This window comes from Corylus avellana, chromosome ca4 (assembly GCF_901000735.1).
Source record: "Corylus avellana chromosome ca4, CavTom2PMs-1.0".
NCBI lineage: Eukaryota > Viridiplantae > Streptophyta > Magnoliopsida > Fagales > Betulaceae > Corylus > Corylus avellana.
In genome coordinates this window covers 35967712-35986742 of record NC_081544.1, presented here as the reverse complement: position 1 = coordinate 35986742, position 19031 = coordinate 35967712, and the positions used below count along the sequence as shown (strand labels likewise).

General features: G+C 33.0%; 1 protein-coding gene across 1 annotated transcript; it reads right to left on the bottom strand.

Moving 5' to 3' along the window:
- Window positions 1–210: 210 nt before the first annotated feature.
- On the bottom strand, window positions 211–6107 carry LOC132179870 (sphingosine-1-phosphate lyase). Its single transcript, XM_059592662.1, has 15 exons — window positions 5707–6107; window positions 5514–5559; window positions 4841–4992; window positions 4677–4736; window positions 3610–3834; window positions 3374–3515; window positions 3059–3109; window positions 2838–2929; window positions 2285–2411; window positions 1946–1961; window positions 1292–1399; window positions 1127–1181; window positions 880–1026; window positions 660–738; window positions 211–448 (listed from the first exon to the last, which is right to left on the bottom strand). Exons 1-15 carry the CDS (start codon window positions 5904–5906, stop codon window positions 326–328), a joined length of 1623 nt encoding a protein of 540 aa, XP_059448645.1. The 5' UTR covers window positions 5907–6107; the 3' UTR covers window positions 211–325.
- Between the last annotated feature and the right edge of the window lie 12924 nt (window positions 6108–19031).

Below are 19031 nucleotides of genomic sequence, written 5' to 3'. Positions count from 1 at the left end.
CAAAGAAAATAAATAAAGCAAAGAAATAAAAAACCAGGGAAGGAGAAAGTAGGGAGAGGGAGGAGAAAGAGGGGGGAATGGAGACGAGCTCCGTACCTTCTCCCCCAAGAGTGACTTACAAAAGAGTAGAAAAATCTCACAAGAAGATGGAGAGAAAATCGCAGAGGGTTGAATGAGAGCTTCTATATCTTAAAACCAGAGAGAAGTGCGCAGAGCTTAAACTTAAATTCATAGAAAGAATACCAAATAGTGAAAGTTTTATTATCATAATTTTTTATACTTTGGCCAAGAAATTCTTGCGGAAACCAAGGTATAGGAAATGCCACTAGCATGTACTGTCCATGTAATTAACCAACAATTCCTGGACCATGACTCTATCTGGCATTCTGCCCGCAGCACCATATATGGGAGCTAGCCCTCCACTTACTGGACCTGGATTTTCTTTTACCTGAAAGATAACATGAAATTAAAAATTATAGTGAATACAAATTAGTGGGTGACACGAAACACATAATGGATACCGACCACCCTCTCTCCCTGAGATCAGTAGATTCAGTACATCATGTGCTTACTCAATAATGGGCTCTGACCAAACGGCAGAGATGGTTGAGTATTTCTTTTTTTTTCTTCTTTTCTTTTTTCAGGTAAGAACAACTTACAGTCTTCACAGATTGCGTCAAATCCCCGAGGAATTCCTCAGCTATTGGTACATGTTGAAGTGTCACACAGATATGAATGCTGATTCAAGCCAGAGTGATAAAGATTCAGTCTTTAGAAACAGATCGAACTCCAAGCTTATGGCATGCATCTACCCTATGCCTCAGTTTCATTCTTTTCCTGTGTTCAAAAAAAAAAAACAACAACAAAAAAAATACGAACCTGTTGGGTCTTTGTAGTGCATTCAAATGCCAGCCTTTGGATGACATGATATCATTGACTTCAAATATATCTACAACATTAGATCCAAATGCAACAATTGTCATGTCTGGCCTTCCAATAATAAACAACTCCGGAATTTCCTCTATCCTGTACATAAAGAGGCTGTTACTTTCAGAATTGAGATAACTTCCTCCTCCAAAACCAGAGAGGAAAAAAAAGAGGTTTAAATCATGAAGACAACAGATACCCTTTCTGTATTCTCTTTGATACTTCCATGATCTCTTTTGTGCTCTCCAAGTACCCTAAAGAATGTTGAAACAATAATCAGTCCACGAGCTAAGCATTTAACATAATGTCTGGTTAGCAGTATTAAAAAGCATTACATCTCATAGTTTCAGTATTATTCTCTCACCTTCTTCCCCCAAAGACATCATTGCTGCCCAAGCCCCAGCAATCAAACCGCCAGGCCTGCTCCCTGCAATTGTTGGAGATACATACAGCCCTCCAGACCACTCAGTAACTGCAACATGGACAAAATAAAAAAGGAGATGAAACACGATAAGCACAAAATTCAGAACCAAATAAATCAGTAAGGGCAGTTGTACTGGATTTATAAATTAATTCCACCAACCAAAAACATGTTTCCCTCCAGTACTATACACTCTTTGAAAGAAACATCAATAATGCTAAGGCCTGGTAAGTTCTCCACAATGTCTTTTGCTTCTGAAATGTACAAGGCCCTCATTCTTTTTTTTGTAACAAAATGGCCCTCAATATTTATTAAATTTGCATGTTATACTTATATAATCATGCAAAAGTAAAGAAAAAAATGCTTTTGGAACGCATGTATGATGGAGATACCATTACAGTGTAGTTTGCCATATTCACAAATTGTTTCCATATTATCATGCAAGCCAAAAGCATATGTCTAGTGTGATGCTGATCTAATCAGTACATGGCTGTGAGTCCTATTTCAACACAGATTGGTTCAGTCTTCCAAAGAGAAAAGCAGGAAAAAAGAAAGCAAAAAATATATTATTTATTGAATAAAGGAGCGTATACTAACCAGCAACAAATTGATGCTGTTGGAAAATAGGAAGCCACAAAAGCCAGCAACCCACCAACCAAGATGCCATGGAAGAAAAGTATATTAGAAAGATTTTAAACCAAGCAGTAAAAAAAAGAGTGACAGTACTCTTTCAAAATACGGGAAACTAGATACCTTTGAAATGTCACAAAATAATCTAATAAGGTAACTTTTAAATGTGCCATCTACATATACATCCTAGGAAAAAGTACAATTTGGAATTTCAAACCGAAAAAATGAGTGAAAAAACTCGGTCTACTTCCTGTTCCAGATGTAAAATATCATTAACTAGACAATTGATCAAAACCAACAGGTTACCTTTCTTATGTCATGATTTCTGTACAGAACTACACTTGTTCCTTTGGGAGCCAAGCCATATTTGTGCACATCCACTGATATTGAGGTCACTCCTTTGACAGAAAAATCATAAGGTGGAATTGAATACCTGAAATTTAGAGTTAAAAATGTGAACCCATTCCAGTCTGAAGAAACCCAACAAATACCAGACAATCATAGCCAGGCATTTTGAGAATATTAAACACAATCTTTTTAAGATCTCGTCCTCTGTGAAATATGTATAAACAAACATACACACATCACATCTTTGTGAGTAAAAAATGTGGGCATAAAAGAGAGTGAGATAGAGAGTTCACATTGCAGCATTATATGTGCAATAATTGCCCATAATATCAGTGGTATGTACGTGCCAACCTGGACAGATGAAATGATGAACATTGTTTGCTAGCAGGTACTCTATAGTTGAGTGTCAATTTTATGATATAATAGGTGGCAGCATAACAAGCAACCAAAAAGAATACTTCACAAATTAAAAAGAAAAGAAAGAAAGAAAGAAAGAAATAGGCTGTCATACCCAAGTTTACGAGCAAAAGGTAATACAAAGCCACCAAGACAAAGGTCTACATGAAGACAAATTTGGAGGCTCGTAGCTAATTCACCAAGCTCCTATTAAAGAAATTGTCAAAAATTGTTTAATTATAGCAGTTACAAATTCAAAGAGACAGCAAATTTACATGAACGAGTTAAGGTCTCATGCCTTCCTCACCACATTACCCATAAAGAAAGTTACGATACCTCAATAGGGTCAATGATGCCATGAGGATACCCAGGTGCAGATCCAACAATCTGCAGGATAAAAAATCTGGGTCAGTTCAAGTAATAAATGAAATTTTTTTAAGTTGGAATAAGCAGCCTCAACAACACAATAGGGTGAACCAAGATATTTTGTAATTTTGAGTTCTTTCTCTTTGTCAGAGTGCTGCCACCCGGGTTTTCGCCCGCGCGCGCGGGGGGGGTGGGGTGGAGTTTGTTTTTTATTAAAATGTGCTACCAAAGATTTATGAAGGAACATGCAAGGACAAATGAAGTAAAATCAAAGCTTAGTAATACCAAAATGGTGTTTCTGTTAATACGTCGTCTAATTGCTTTAACATCTGCTTGAAAATCTTTATTTACAGGGACACGCCACAGCTTGATGTTAAAATATTGTGCAGCCTTGTCATATGCTGAGTGTGCAGATTCAGGTATTATCCTGAGCTCAGTAATAAATCACACATATAAATAACTTCCAGATCAATAATAAAGTAGCAAATACCAAAGAATTGAACTGTTGGGAATCAACATACATTTCAGGTTTTGCAATTCCCTTCTTGGTTTTCATGTAGTCACGTGATGATTTCACAGCTAATAATATGCTTTCAGTCCCACCTGATGTCATATTTCCACATATTTGTCCTCCTGAACCCTTTTCTTTACTGCCGAGCAGTGCAGCTGTCATTGCAACAACTTCTGCTTCAAACTGCGCTACACTCTTAAATACATCCAAATGCAATGGATTGGTGTGTGCAAACCTGAAAAGCAACTCAAACCAAGTTATGATGAGAGATAAAATATGTCTACGCAAAAAAATGGTGGGAAGAAATGGATATTATGAGGGTCATCAATGCAAAGCATATGGAATCCTCCCTGTGAGGAAAAGAAACAAGGGAAACACACCATTAACACATTTTATTGGGAAAAGTAACCAGGATGGTGTCAACATAAATGGCAATCCTGATTAAATCAAAATGTTTGAAAAATTCAATTTTATTTTTATATCCAAACTGCTTAAATTTTTCGTTTATACAAAAGAGAAAATCTGACTCGGCTTGTCCAAACACTTGCGAAAACCTGTAATGCCCTTGTGCAAACAAGAAGGCCGCTTTTACAGAGGCAACCACTCAACAAAGAGTGTGTTTGGATACATTCATCTAGCCAGCACACATTCCAAAGGTATAAACACAGTACATACAAACTATAGAGCCTGACAGTTGTACCATGCTTGATGTTTGAGTTCAAACCAATTCTTGGTATGGATTAGTCTCAAGACACTGGCATGACTGACAGCAGAGAAGTCACTCAGTTTTAATAAGTTAAGTAACAAGTATGAGTTATCACACCCACTGGAGACTCTCTAAAATTACATCCACCCTTGTTTGAAATTATCTATCAGTATTACCCATTAATATCTTGTCTAAAATAATTTGCAAATTATAAGGACTTTGCTTGTTCCTTCTTTATCAGGATCACCATAAGTGTAGCACATTACTTCCGTGCTCACCCTCTCACTTAGATTGAGAGAGAGAGAGAGAGAGAGAGAGAGACTTCAAAGATTTGTAAACTACAGATCACGGATGTGCAATATCTTACTAACATTGAACATGCCTCATTAATCAGAGAAAAATGCCCTTCCGATTCAGTTCCTCCAATGTAGCTGCAAAAGAACCCATAACTTATGAAGCACAAGACCAGCAGAAAACAAATTTTAACGTTGAATAGTTTTGTGTAAAAGACCCATGCCAATGGTTATTAACATACACTGTACCAGAGCATTTGCCTTGCCAAACTGCGTCGTTTCTTTTCTCATTCTTCAGCTTCTCTATGACTCCAACTCCTAACCCTGCCCTCGGCAACTCAGTTCTCCAACCCTCTCGCTTAGATTTACCACCAGAGTTCAACTTATCCACAACCTGCTCGTTCAACCAACCATAACATCCACAAAAATCAATGCAATTGTTTAACGTTTTATTATTCCAAAAAAAAAAAAAAAGAACACAAGAAACGCTGCAGAAAGCTACATATATGAATTAAAAATGCCTCTACATTGATTCACACACACATTGATGGTAGTCAATAGGGAAAAAAGTCAGACGGTCATTTCCGATCCACTCCTCCCGGCCGTACCACTATTACTTAAGAAGTTAGAAAATAGCTACACATCAATAACACCTAAACAAACAGCATTGAATGCTCATCTTGCGAACTTCTCATATCTCATAGTCGCACATCAAATTTCTTCTTGTTAACTGTCATTTCATTCATCGCAGTAAAAAAATTTGTGTAATTTTCGTTTCAAAAACAAACAAAGACCGCGAATCCAAAATACACACGCTGACGGAAATTTGAATAGATATAAATGTAAGTATAAAACAAGTCAACGAATGACTTGGTTGATAAAAATTCTAATAATCCAAATAAATAATTCTCTGACCTTCTGTTTCTCGGCATCGATGTAATTCTGGACACCAGGAACCAACCTGTTAATGTATTCTATTTGAATCAATAAATATATAAATCAAAATCAACAGTGTCTCTATTATTAGATCAGCTTTATGTTGAAGTATTCGTAATGCTTAAAACAAAATTTCCAGAATTCGATGACAAATGAAGAAAGCGAAAATTACTTGATGAGGCTCATGAGGAACCCTAGGAAGGTCGCTTTGAGTCCCCGTTCATGAACGACACTGAGAAACGACTGAAGCGTCCGAGCGACGAGGAGAGCGAGGAGAGGAGCTAGAAGCAGAGCCAGAGGCTCATACTCCGATAAGAACAAGTTCGCCGAAGCTCTGAAATGAGTCAAGAACGACTTCACAGAAGAATCCATTGCCGGTGGTGAAGGATATCCGAAGGACGAAAGCAGCGCTTAAAACAATAGAGATTAGAGAGAGCGAAATTTATTGGGCCTTGCTTTTAATCATCGCGTGCAAGTTATGCATTGGATTTTGGCGGGGTGGGCTGCGTTGCGTTTGCATTGCGTATCTTCATTCTTCACCGATCTTCTTATCAGTCAAGGCCGGGGGGGTGCATTTGCAAATTGCAAGTGTGAACGAGCATCTTCTATAATTTTTTTAATTAAATAATTAATCGTATCAACACTTATTATATTTAGACAGATCTAGATCTAAATTCATATCTAATCTCTTTGACCTTATATCTAATTGTTTTCTTTGGCCAAAGCGTGTCTTCCGAAAGGATGTCTACGATGCCGTGCTCCTCCGCTCCTGCTTGTATGTTTTTTTTTTTTTTTTTGTCTAAGCCTTCGGACTGAGGATGAAGTAGATCGATGTAGGAGCTTAACTCTCAAGGCCGGATTTTTAGTTTCTAATTTTATTTTTTTATTTTTTTCGTATTTGGACTACCCATGTTCTAGATCTACTTTGCACGAAACAGATCAATTCTTTAAATGTAATTGTACATGGATTAGCAAGTTTGAAGTTATTTTTATGACTTTATAACCTTCATATGATTTTTTAGAGATGTGTGTTCTATGTTGTAAAAGCTTTATGCTCATTAAATTTCATCGATGGAAGTTTCATATTTTTCAAAAAAATATATATATATATTAAGTAATTTATATATAATGTTGGTTTCAAATTTTCAATTATTGCAATGGTCCTTCATAATATCATTCGGATTGCAATATTTTCTTTTGTGCAAAAAAAAAAAAAAAATTAAAGAAGACAAAATTTTCTGACAAAAAGCAAAAAATTCAGAATTTTGTCATCCGAACTAAAAGTGTAAATTAATGAAAATAATCAGTTTATTTATTTAATTATCATTTTTTTAAGATGTCATTTAATTATCATTTTAGTTTTTTTTTTTATGTGATTCGTGCTCTCTCTTAATGAATGACACCAAAGTACTATATTAAATTACTATTTGTTTTATAAATTTAAACCGATTACAAATGATAATATTTGATAAATTATGAGCTAAGATGAATTAAAATTCCAAAAAAAAATTATAAAATAATATTTAGAGTTGAGTTTTAAAATTTATGGGAAAATTACAACATTTTTTAATTTGAACACCAAAATTTAAATTTTTGCAATCCACTCCCCTAAAGTTTCAATTTTTTGCAATTTGACTAATTATATTCAAAACTTCCCATATTGCCCTTAATTTTTATTTTTTTATATTTTTATAAAAAATTAAAATAAATAAATAAAAATCGAGGTGGCCGTAACCACCCCTTTGGCCATTTGACCATTTTTGCACCCCTAAATTCGTTTTTCTTTTTTTTTCATAACAAATAAAAATTATGGGCAATATAAAAATTTTGGGATAATATTTGTTGAATTGAAAAAAATTGAAACTTTGTGGGGGATGAATTGCAAATATTGAAACTTTGGTGTTCGAATTAAAAAACACTGTCAACTTTTGGGGGATAAACTGTAATTTTTCCAAAATTTAAACATGATAAACACTGAGATGAAAAATAATTAATTTTTTAATTCAATCATTAGGATCCTAGGAATCTTATTACATAATTAACTTAATAAAGGGAAAAATTATATTTAAGGCCTAGGTTTTTATTTGATATGGATCATTGGGTTTTTAATTTTAGAAATAAGATTCGTTAAGTTTTATCAAAATTTTAAATAAGTTTTTTGTCACTTTACCATCAAAGTTAACAAATTGTCATTTACCACGTATCTTATTTAACACGTATTTTATATCATTACCTAATGTTAATGCCTCATCAACAAGTTTCAATTATGTTGAAAGCCTTTTTATTCTCTGATGGAGAATTGGAGCCAAAGGACATAGTAAGTAATACTACAAGTCTATATTGCGTTCCTTAAAAAATTATGTGACTCTTAAAATTACCATTGAACTTGTGATTGATCATTATTAGATTTTGATCAAATTGTAATTTTAAGAGCTACGTCATTATTGGATGAATACAAGAATGACACAAGATGGAGTTCTATAATTACTCGGCCATGGTTGATGGAACGGAATTACACGGTGGCTTAAGCCCCCAAGCGGGCCAAGCCCCATGTATTTTTTTTAAACAAGTGGTCCTATAAATTTTTTAAAATTAAATTTATACCCTCTCAATTTATTTAAAAATTTAAAAATTTTAATTTCTGTATAGCGTGCGGCTGCATGGTATCCCAATCCTTTTTAAGTTTTTAGTCTGATTGAATGCCGAGACAAAACTCCATGTGCGTACTTCTCACGTGCGAGAGCTTCTAGAAGGTAAAGAGGCTGATGAGGCCGGTTCAGTTGTGGTCACACGTCACACCTTCAGCGTTTTCCAAGTTCCCACACCAGACAGATAATCCCATCAAGTTCAACAAAGAATCCAACGGTGGTGATTCTTGAAAATGAACAGTCGCGGTCGCCACCTAAAATGAAAAAGACAACCACCATTCTAAATTTCTACATTAATGACTTTATTATTTTGATAGGAAATATCCAGCTTTAAAAATTAAGGCTGCAACAAGTGGGATAAAAAAAAAAAAAAAGGCCATGCATTTTCAGCTTCATTCACACTTTTTGATATAATAATAAAAATTACCATTAAATTTTATATAAATTTTTATTATCACGTCAAAAACTTGCACTTAAACGTGCGATAATGAGAAGGGCAGCAATTCTCGTAAAATAAAACCAGGACCATTAAAAACAAACAATGGGCCGTTTGGTGATCTCCAGACCACCGCAACCAGGGCCAGTCCAATGGTTTTTAGGGCGTTAAATGAAACTTTTAAATGGAGTTTTATTTTTAAAAATATTTAAATATTAATTAAATAATATTTATTTTAATACTATTGTTATTATATTTTTATTTAAAAATCATTATTCTCTCCAAAATACTCTATCTAAATCTTTTTGAATAAACTAGTCATTTTCTATTATGCTTCTCCTCATTTGATAATTTTTTGGTATAATATGTACTAAAAAAATGCTTAGAGTTCTCATCTTTAGGAAAATCTATATTACTATCTTATTGGACCAATTTTTTACTAATAAATCCCTTACTTTTGCATAAATATTTTTCTATTAGCCTGTGTCATAAATATTTGTAACAATAGAGCTTTTTTTTTTTTTTTTTTATCCTATTCAAATGAGGAAAGGGATAGAGTTAGATACTATTCAAAATATTTGCACCAATAGACTTAGATATATCAATAGTATTTTCATTATCTTCTAATTCTCCTTCATGAATTTCTTGTTCATTTACAAGTTTTTCACCTAAATTATCCTATATATTTTGTTTATTGCTAATAACAAATTTATTTAAAGCTCATCTTTAAGATTCAATCAGCTTTTATGCTTCATTTTTTTTTTTTTTTTTAATTTTTCATATCCAAATGTATATTTTTTGGTAGAAATATTTGATTAAAAATATTAAAAAATTAAACAAACAAGATTTATATATATAAAAAAATACAACAACAAAACTGAGTTGTGGTTTTATTATTCTATTTTTTACTGTACAACCAAGGAGGCATGTTGTAGGCCTTGTGAGTTGTGATTGTTGTGTAGCGAAAGCATGGTGAGGGCCTCAATATTATAAAAAAATAAAATTATTTTTTTAAAGCATGTTGAGGGCCTCATTATTATAAACAAATAACATATATATATTTTTTAACATATTGAGGGCCTTGTGGCCATTCTGCATAAAGCATGCTAGGACCTCCATATTATAAAAAAAAATATTATTATTTTTTCAAAGCACGTTGAAGGCCTTAAGAAAACATGTTGAGGGCCTCATTATTATAAACAAATAACATATATGTTTTTTTTAACATGCTGAGGGCCTTGTGGCCGTTCTGCAAAAAACATGCTAGGACCTCCATATTATAAAAAAAAATATATTATTTTTTAAAAGCACGTCGAAGGCCTTAAGAAAGCATGTTGAGGCTTTGATATTATAAACAAGTAATAATATTTTTTTTTAAGCATGTTGAAGGTCTTAAATTTTTATGCAATTTCTTTTTTTTTTTTTTTTTTTTTTTTGGGCCTTAGAAAAAATAAAAATAAAAATTGGGGCTTATGAAATCAGGGATCTAGGGCCAACCTAACTCACCTAGCAGTTGGGCCAGCCCCCTGACTGCAACGTACAACAACTTTTTGGCCCATGATCTCCAAAAATTTTCTTTAATTTTCAGAAAATAGTTTATATTTTTGAAAATCGTAAACTATTTTTCTAATTTAAATACCTCATTCTCAAATCGACAAGCCTAGGCAGAACGTTGCCGAGACCTGCCCGGAACCCATCTGTGACCCGCCCAAGATTTGCCAAGGACCCAACCGGGACCGCCTGGACCCAACTAGGACCTCGTCCAGACCCAAATTTCTGATTTGTTGTACGCTCCAAATACTTAAAAAAAATAAAAAAATAAAAAATAAAAAAAAAATCAGAAAAATATTTTATGCTAAAATTATTTTTCGACGTTGGGTCCCGTGACATAGTGAATTTTCGTGTAAAAATGTTTTCTAAAAAATCATTTTGATAAAAAAAAAATGTTTTCACTGAAAATATTTTTAGACGCCGGTTCCTTGACGAGTCCTGGATGGGTCCGTGCAGGGTCCTAAACGGGTTCTGGTCGATTGGCCGATACAATCAAACAATTGTGCGGCTGCATGTGAATTTTGCCCGCGGGCCACAAGCCCACAGCTATGTTTTGCTGCAGATGTTACATAAAAAAAACAAGCACTTAAAAGTTAAAAATATAAAAATGAGAGTGTATAACATTCTCATAAAATAAAGCCATGATCATTAAAAACAAACAACAGGCCGTTTGGTGATCTCCAGTCCACCGCAACATCAACTTTGGGCCCATGATTGTTGCCAAGCAGCAGCTTCTCAAGTCCATTAATATTGCTGGCCGCAATGTCAATAACTTTGCTGGCCCAAAGTTGACAGCGTTTCATGTTTTTTAGGAGAAAATTTTCTTTTAAATTAGTTTAATTTTTTTTTTATATATTAAATTGATATGTATTCAAAATACAAATCACATTCGTAGACTAAATTTGAAAAAAAATTCTTTCACAATTGAAAGAAAAAAAAATTATCACGTTTTGTTTTGTTTTGATTTGTTTTTTTGTTTTTTTTCTATAATAATTTATAATTAATTTTTATCAACCTACAAAATTACGAAATATTGTCAGGTTGTGAGGTAATTTGCATTTTTATTTTTGTATTAAAATCCTTTTTTTACACTCGTTTCAAAACTTCATTTATACGTTTAATCTATCGATCAGTCACTCTCATGGGCCGGGCACCACTGGATGAGGTCACAGAACTGTAGACCAATCTCATGGCACTGTAAATTGGATTGGGCTCCGAAGATAGTCTGAAAAAAAAAAAGATTGATGTTGGTTGACAGGTAAAGATTTCAAACTTAACATTATAGATAATTCCTATTTTGCCCCTTTAGCATTGTAAATAATTTTTATTTTGTCCCTTCAAAACACTCACACAAATATACCAAAATTTGTCTTTTACTATCAATGGGCTTCTCCCATTCATACGGTCTGCAGCATGGTCAGACTTCTTCAGTTGAGGAACAGTGTTGTGAATCTTGAAAAAAGTGCTGTCACTTAACAAACAAAGCCGTAGAATCGTGTCATTTAGAAGATAAATGTTGCAAAGAGGATGGTAGCAGTAGCATGTAGCCTGTAGCCTGTAGGTGCAGTTTTCCCAACTGTTTTCCTAAGCAAATGTCGTTTTTACCCATAAGAGTTTTAGACCGGCAACTGTATATAAATATATAATATAATCTACCAGATGAACATCCCGAATAGCATTAGCCAGACACTGTTTTCCAGAAGTCTTGACTGGAATTGGTACGGTCGAAGCTTCCTGTGGAATCCATAGATATTAACAATAATATATTAGCCCAACCAAACAATATAAGGTGGTACGAAAGTTTGAACAAGGGAGAGGGATGACGCCACCAAATTTATAGATGTTGACCAATATTCAGGCAATCACCATCTCTATGATGTACAAGCTAGCATCATATATTTGACTGCTAAATCAAACGTATATCTGTAAGACATAATTTTTCTAACTTCAAAGAATTCATGCGCCACGTTTGTTAACCGGGACGGAACAGAATTTTTTATGAGATGGGCCAAAGTGGCCAAACATGAATAAAAGACTAAACCTAATTTTTACAATACCAAATCTAATTATTAAGTTTAAGTATATATATATAAAAGTAGGTGAAAGGGAGCAATCCTTTTACCTATATAGCCTATAGGGAGTATGCTTTAAATTTAGAGCACTAAGCTGAAAGTTCTTTTTGAGGAATGTTAGGTTTATAAACAATTTTTACAGAAAAATTTTTACAAATTGATGTGACACAATATGATTGGGTATAAGATAAGTTCAAATTTTAAAAAACTTAATCATATTATGTAACATCAGTTTGTAAAAGTTTTTTTGTAATAAGCCTAGCACTCCTCTGTCTCTTTTATGTAATGTATTGAAGTTGTTAATGTCATGCTGTAGAATGGGTTACAAAGCTCCTCCTTGTTAGCCTTTTCTCAACTTATTCTTTGTCGCTCTCGCTCCCTCACTTCGGGTGTGTTTAGTAAATATTTTTGTTGTGATTTTTTATTTTTTTAGTTTTAGAGTATTAATAAGAAATTATTGAAAGATGTTTCTTATTTTTGGGAGAAGTTAAAACAAGGGGAGTGAGACGTAGAATCATTTACCAAGCTGAACCTTCTATGTTTCTATTCCTTATTTCTATATATGATTTCTTGGATTTTTTATAATTGGACTTGTGTTTTGATGGCATCCAAATCCTTCTAAATTTCCTTCTCTAATTATTTCATTGTTTGTTAACATGTTTTGAGGGGTTTTTAATATGAACAAAAAAAAAAAAAAAGTTATAACATGACATAAAAAAAGAATAAGAAATTGTAGGTGTTTTTCTAGTGTTCTCTTAATTGTGATGTGACTTTTAAAATTATGTTAAATTTGAGATTATTATTATTGACTTTTAATCTATTAGTAATTTTAAAAGTTACATCACAGTTAGAATGATACCAGAAGAATACCTAATTTTTTTCAAAATAAAATTTGTTTAAATTATTTGATAATATTTTTGTTTTAAAAAAATACCTGATTGGCAATTGATTTTGAATACCCAAAGGCAATCGAGTGGACATGGACATGCATCGGATACCGTCATCTATTACGTAGAACACCAGTGGACAGCTGACCAGAATGCATTTGAATTGTACGTATGAAGTGTGTGATCCCTAGCTATATAGTTTAATTTACCCATTATTCTTAAATTTTTAATGCTGCAACCTAAATTCACAAACAATTGAAAGTAATTAACTTCGAATCTTCTAGAGTCGATCAAAATTGGTCCACCACTATATCCAATGCCCAGGCTATTTATTGGATTTTTATTTTATAATTATTGCTGCTAATAACTAATCTTTGAATTTGTTTCATTTTTTCTAAAGTTTGTTTAGCAATGATTGATCTAATGTTTGATTGAGGCTAACACATCAACATTGTGAGATAAAAATATAATTTTTACCGTTACTCTTATTTTAATTTTAGGAAAAATATTGGTAATGTTATATATATTATATTTTTATTTTACAATGTTAATGTGACACTCACAATAAATTTTTTATTTATTAAAAATAATTAATCAAATAATTATTTGCGCGTAATTATCATATCAACACAATAGAATAGTTGTGGAATAAAAATTTGAAAACGACTTTGTACATTTTTTGGATTTTGTGTTTTAAACTTCAGTTTTTAATTTAGTCAATTTAATAGAGAGTTCACAAATATTTAACTCTAAGACCTCCGATCAATTTTCTCCTTTTTTTTTTTCTTGAATAAATGGAAAAAAAAAAAACTATTATGTCATTTTTATTAAAAAAATAATAGGTGTAAGTCGCAGGCACCCTTGGTCTGTAAGGGTGGTTGCAAGTCGTTGGAGTTGACCGCAAGCCACTCATGTCCAATTTTTTCAATAAATTTAATAAGGACATCATAGAATTTTGATGTGTTTGACTGGAAAATGGTTAAAGGTTTTGAATTTAAAATCTCTGTAAATTTGGGTATTAAATTAAACAAATAAAAATTGAGGGCTAAAATGTAAAATCTTTAAAAATGCGGGAGGTTTTCAAATATGTTAACTTAGAACCAATTTAAGATTGCGTTAAGAAGCTTAAAAAATGCTTTTAATACTTAAAAAATTATTTTTAAGGTATTTTGCATTTTAATTGTATCCAAAGAGTCAAAGATAATGTTCTCAATGAGTAGTTCAATCGGTTAGAAATTACGCCTCATGAAGTAGAGGTCACTAATTCAAATTTTCATTCCCTCTTGTATGGACATGTTAAAAACGAGTTGAAGACAATGATTTGAATTGCAACAAACAATGCCATAGGAAAATACAAAAGCTATTAACTATACATTGATACAAATTAAAGCATGAAACACGATGAAGCTTCGAACTTTGAAACCTATTTTGTTCTTGCAGCTCCAAAAGCGACACGAAACCATGTTGTGCCTAGCTACGTAACAAAAACACACCTATATGTATAATATTCCAACTGTTCCCATGAGAAGCAACGTGATTATCGTCCATGTTCAATAAAAGTTATGCTGCATAACTGGGTGGATACACATCCTTGGTCAGCATTTGGGAACACTTATGTTTAGAAATTTTGTCAGGCCTCTTCATTTATTTCAAGGGCCGGCGACCATATCAGTGATATCACACACGTAGAAAGTCATGACCAGACCGTTTAAGGTTTTTGTGGTATCAATTCAATGTGGTGTACTGGTGTGTTTTAAAATTATTAATTAAAATTTAATAATGAATAATTATAAACTTAATAGCATTTTTAAAAGTCATATTATTCTTTGACCCACACAAGATGAAAGAATATTAGATATGACCCTACCTAAAGGACGGAACCTAAATTCTGATGGAGGGACAAATTTATTTATTTATTATTATTATTTTTTTTAAAAAAAAAGGGGAATTTCTGATGGAGTCACATTATATATATATATAAAAGGGGAATTTCTAAAATTTTGGGAGGCTGTGCTGTAGCCCTCCCCCAACCTAATAAGTTAAAGCAATAGGCCTGTGGTCAAGTATGCGGTCTAAGGGTGGAATTAAATGTTTTTGTTTGAGGCCAAAATTCAATTGTTTGGGGGAGAAAATTAGTTTTGATAGGACACTTCGTAGGAAAATATGAAAAACACTTTATAGTGTTTCGGATTATATATATATATATTTGAAAAGTTTTTTTTTTTAATTGTATAAGAAAAAAGGTTACAAGAAATTTGAAAAAGGGTTTTAATGTAACATAAAAATGAAAACGATTAATATTTTGTATTCTTTGTTAATGTTTAGAAAAATATATAGAACAACAATTTTAAACCAAAGATAACACAAAATATTTGGGGAAGCATATGATCTCTCCTATAGTACTCTATAATTTTTTTTCTTCAACAATTTAGATTTAACTTCAACATCTCCTATAATATTTTAAAGCACATAAGCTAAAAGACTTGAGAAATTGAGTAGACTGTAACTATAGCAGATTTGATTGATGTGAAAAAAAGTAAATATATTTTGTATGAAAAAAAAAAAAAAAAACAAGTGATTGATGTAATGTAAAATGTAAAAATATCGATATTAATTTTGAGAGTAAATCCGCCTTTCCAATCGTAGCCTAAAAGTCAGGTTTCTTGATCAGTACTCAATAATCTTGAATGGAAAACAATTCGGCGCAGACTTGTCTTATAGGGAACCATACCAGCAAAAGTTCCAAAAATAGGGGTACGTGGCAATGTTTGAGTGGCCACGGTTCTATCTACTCAAAAAGCAATTGAATGAGTTTGTTTGGCAGCAGAGGCTGCGGCAATCTAGTCACGATTCACCAACCAAAGTTCAAACCTCATGTTACGATGATGAGCTTTGAGAATATTATTCAAACTCACATGTTCATTATCTCATCTACCTTTATTGAAGCCATTTTAGTTGAATTTTGTTTTCTAGTAAATTGATTACGACCACAAGACGTCATCAGCCCATTCAAAATCAAATTCAAAACAAATTTTATGTTTCTTGGCTTGTGAAATTAGAATCCTGCCATGTTTCCTCTCTCTCTCTCTCTCTCTCTCTCTCATTTAGTCAAACACCATGGACTATGAATAGTATTAATTAATTAGCTTTATACTTTCCACATCCATTGAATCACGACATTCAATCTCAAAAGATTGGCTCAAAATATGGAAGACATGTGAAAAGTTTTAGCTTTTCAGTTTCCACGTCAATTAAGTCCCATTAGATCTGGAAATAGTAGCCCATTAGATCTGGAAATAGTAGCTCGATCAAAATATGTTGAATCCAACGCAGAAACACACAGAAATTTGTCCAACCATTAGCATGTACGTTATGTGGGTTGGTAGTTGTAAAATTCCTTATTTCCAGCTTAGATGATCTAATGGCAAATGTTTTAGATCTCTCCTCTCATGCAATATTAAATTAAATAAGGATTCACATATAATAATTTATTGAGTTGTTAGTAATTTGAAAGGTTTCATAAGAGACGCACTTGCTAAATAAATTTTAAGTTGTACAGGATCTCTGTCAAAATTACTAATAATTGTTATGGATTCTAATCCAAATAAATCACCAATTTTCTTAAATACTTAATTAATAAAAAAATAATTCTTTAATTAACACTTTAAAATAATAAATAAATAATTTTATCGCAAACTAATCTAACAAGCCCTAATTAAACGAAGTGAAACGTATATGAGTATGACTGTCAGATGGAGTTTATCTATATGCATCGTCACAATCTCCAGCCGACATCGGCGACATGCGCAAATCGAACTGCACGTGTACTCCATGGATACAACTTTTGTATGTCAGATGTTGAAGAATACATATATATATATATATATATATATATGTCATCCAACTATCCAAGCCATTGCACATGAAACACGCAAAAATTGTGAAGACATTCGAACACCATATATGCTCTATCAGAATTATGTGATGCTTCCAATTCAATGCTATGGATTTAGCTTAGGTGATATAAAAAAAAAATTAAAACATATTTGATGTAGTTTTCTGAACGATTGAGATTTAAATTTATTAATTTTTTTCTGGACTTTATCCAAATTCAAACGGTGGAACCCACTGAACACAGATGTCTTCCATTTTTCTAAAGCATTAATGCTTGTAGTATTCACACTCGCAAGCCAAAAGTTATTTTGACTAGTGAAGATGAAAATTTAAGTAAAAATGTAGTCGAGAAATTGGTGAGCCTCCATTTATAATTAAAACAGGGTACGTAGACTAATACCTACCACATTAATTATTTCTCCAGATGACTTGACTATGATCATCATTTGGAAGGCCTTTTCCGTTTGTGCTATTGAACAGCTACATTTAACTTTTGACGATGCCGATCGAACAAAGGTTTGCATCCAATTGGTCTGTGCGAAATATTTCTCCTTTGTATCCAACAGCAAAATCACCAGCATTTTTATACTGATCACAAGTATTCCTTTCTGCGTTGGCCAATTTTACGCAAAACACCCTGATAGTCACAGCATGCTAGCTAGTGAGAGCGCACAGGTGGGTTGAACTTTGGCTTAATTCTTTGTTTTTTTTGCCAAGTAATTTTTTTTTTTTTTTAAAAAAAAAAAAGATAATAAAAGATAAATTTTATATGTATACTTAGAGCATGTTTGGGATTGCGTTTGAGAAATATAATTTTTAAGTAAAAAATAGCTTTTGGGCAAAAGCTTTATTTTTAAGCTTTTGTCAAAAGTGCGTTTTGACAATTTTTAAGTTTTTTGAACCCTTAAAAGTGTTTTTCATTTTTTTTACTAAACAAATACTTTTTATTCAAACGGATTTTTTGAGTGTTTTTTTTTTTTTGGATAAAATATTGGATTTCATTCTCATTCAATCAAGTGGTAGAGCTACACTGCTCAGCGACAATAACCGCAGCAATACATTCTGGGGGTACCCCAATCCATCTCCTCTCACTACCTTGCTTAATTAGCAGCAACCCTTGCCAAAACATGGGCTGCTTTGTTCCAGCTAAAAAAATTGTTGTCTTGTTACTGTTCATCTGTTGCCCCGATGCCGCCTCATATGCTTGTAAAATATTCACCAAATGATTCCATTGTGTGGCACTCATCTTACAAAACAAAAGACTATCATCTGCGAAAAAGATATGACTTATCCGGAGGGCCTGCTTGAAAGTAGGAACCCCAGTTAAGTATCCATTATGATTAGTCTTTGTCAACATCGAACTTAGGGCCTCAACACATAAAATGAACAAATGTGGTGAAATGGGATCACCCTGCCTTATGCCCCTCGTAGAAATAATATTTCCGCACGGAACACCATTCACGAGAACTAAAAATTTCACCGAGGTAACACTCATCATAATGAGCTTGATCCTCTACTCATTGAAACCCATTTGTATCATCACAACTTCTAGAAATTTCCACTCCATCCTATCATATGCTTTGCTCATGTCCAGTTTTACCGCCATAAAACTCTTGTTTCCCCTCATCCCCGTATGCATAGTATGGAGAGTTTCATACGCCGCCAAAATGTTATCCGTGATCAACCATCCCGGAATAAATGCACTTTGGGTCGGGGATATTATATGGGGTAAAATCTTCTTAAGCCTGTTTGCTGAGACTTTAGAGATTATTTTATACAAAACATTGCAGAGTCTAATAGGGCGAAATTCATTTACACACATCGGGTTTTTCTTCTTGGGGATAAGTACAATATGTGTCATATTCAAATTGGCAGGCATAACGCTAGTGTTTAAAATATCCAAGACAACACCATATACCTCAGTACCCGTGGTGGTCCAATGAGTTTGAAAAAAACAAGCATTTAATCCATCCGGTCCCAGAGCTTTGAGGGGGGGCATTTGGTAAAGA

Excerpts from the sequence above, each read along its gene's own strand:
- LOC132179870 (XM_059592662.1), bottom strand. The coding sequence starts at position 5,906 with ATGGATTCTTCTGTGAAGTCGTTCTTGACTCATTTCAGAGCTTCGGCG. Across the intron at positions 4,737-4,840 it reads GGCAAATGCTCTGGTACAGT|CTACATTGGAGGAACTGAAT; the intron begins GTATGTTAATAA and ends GTTCTTTTGCAG. Across the intron at positions 3,835-4,676 it reads ATTAATGAGGCATGTTCAAT|GTTTGCACACACCAATCCAT; the intron begins GTTAGTAAGATA and ends GTTGCTTTTCAG.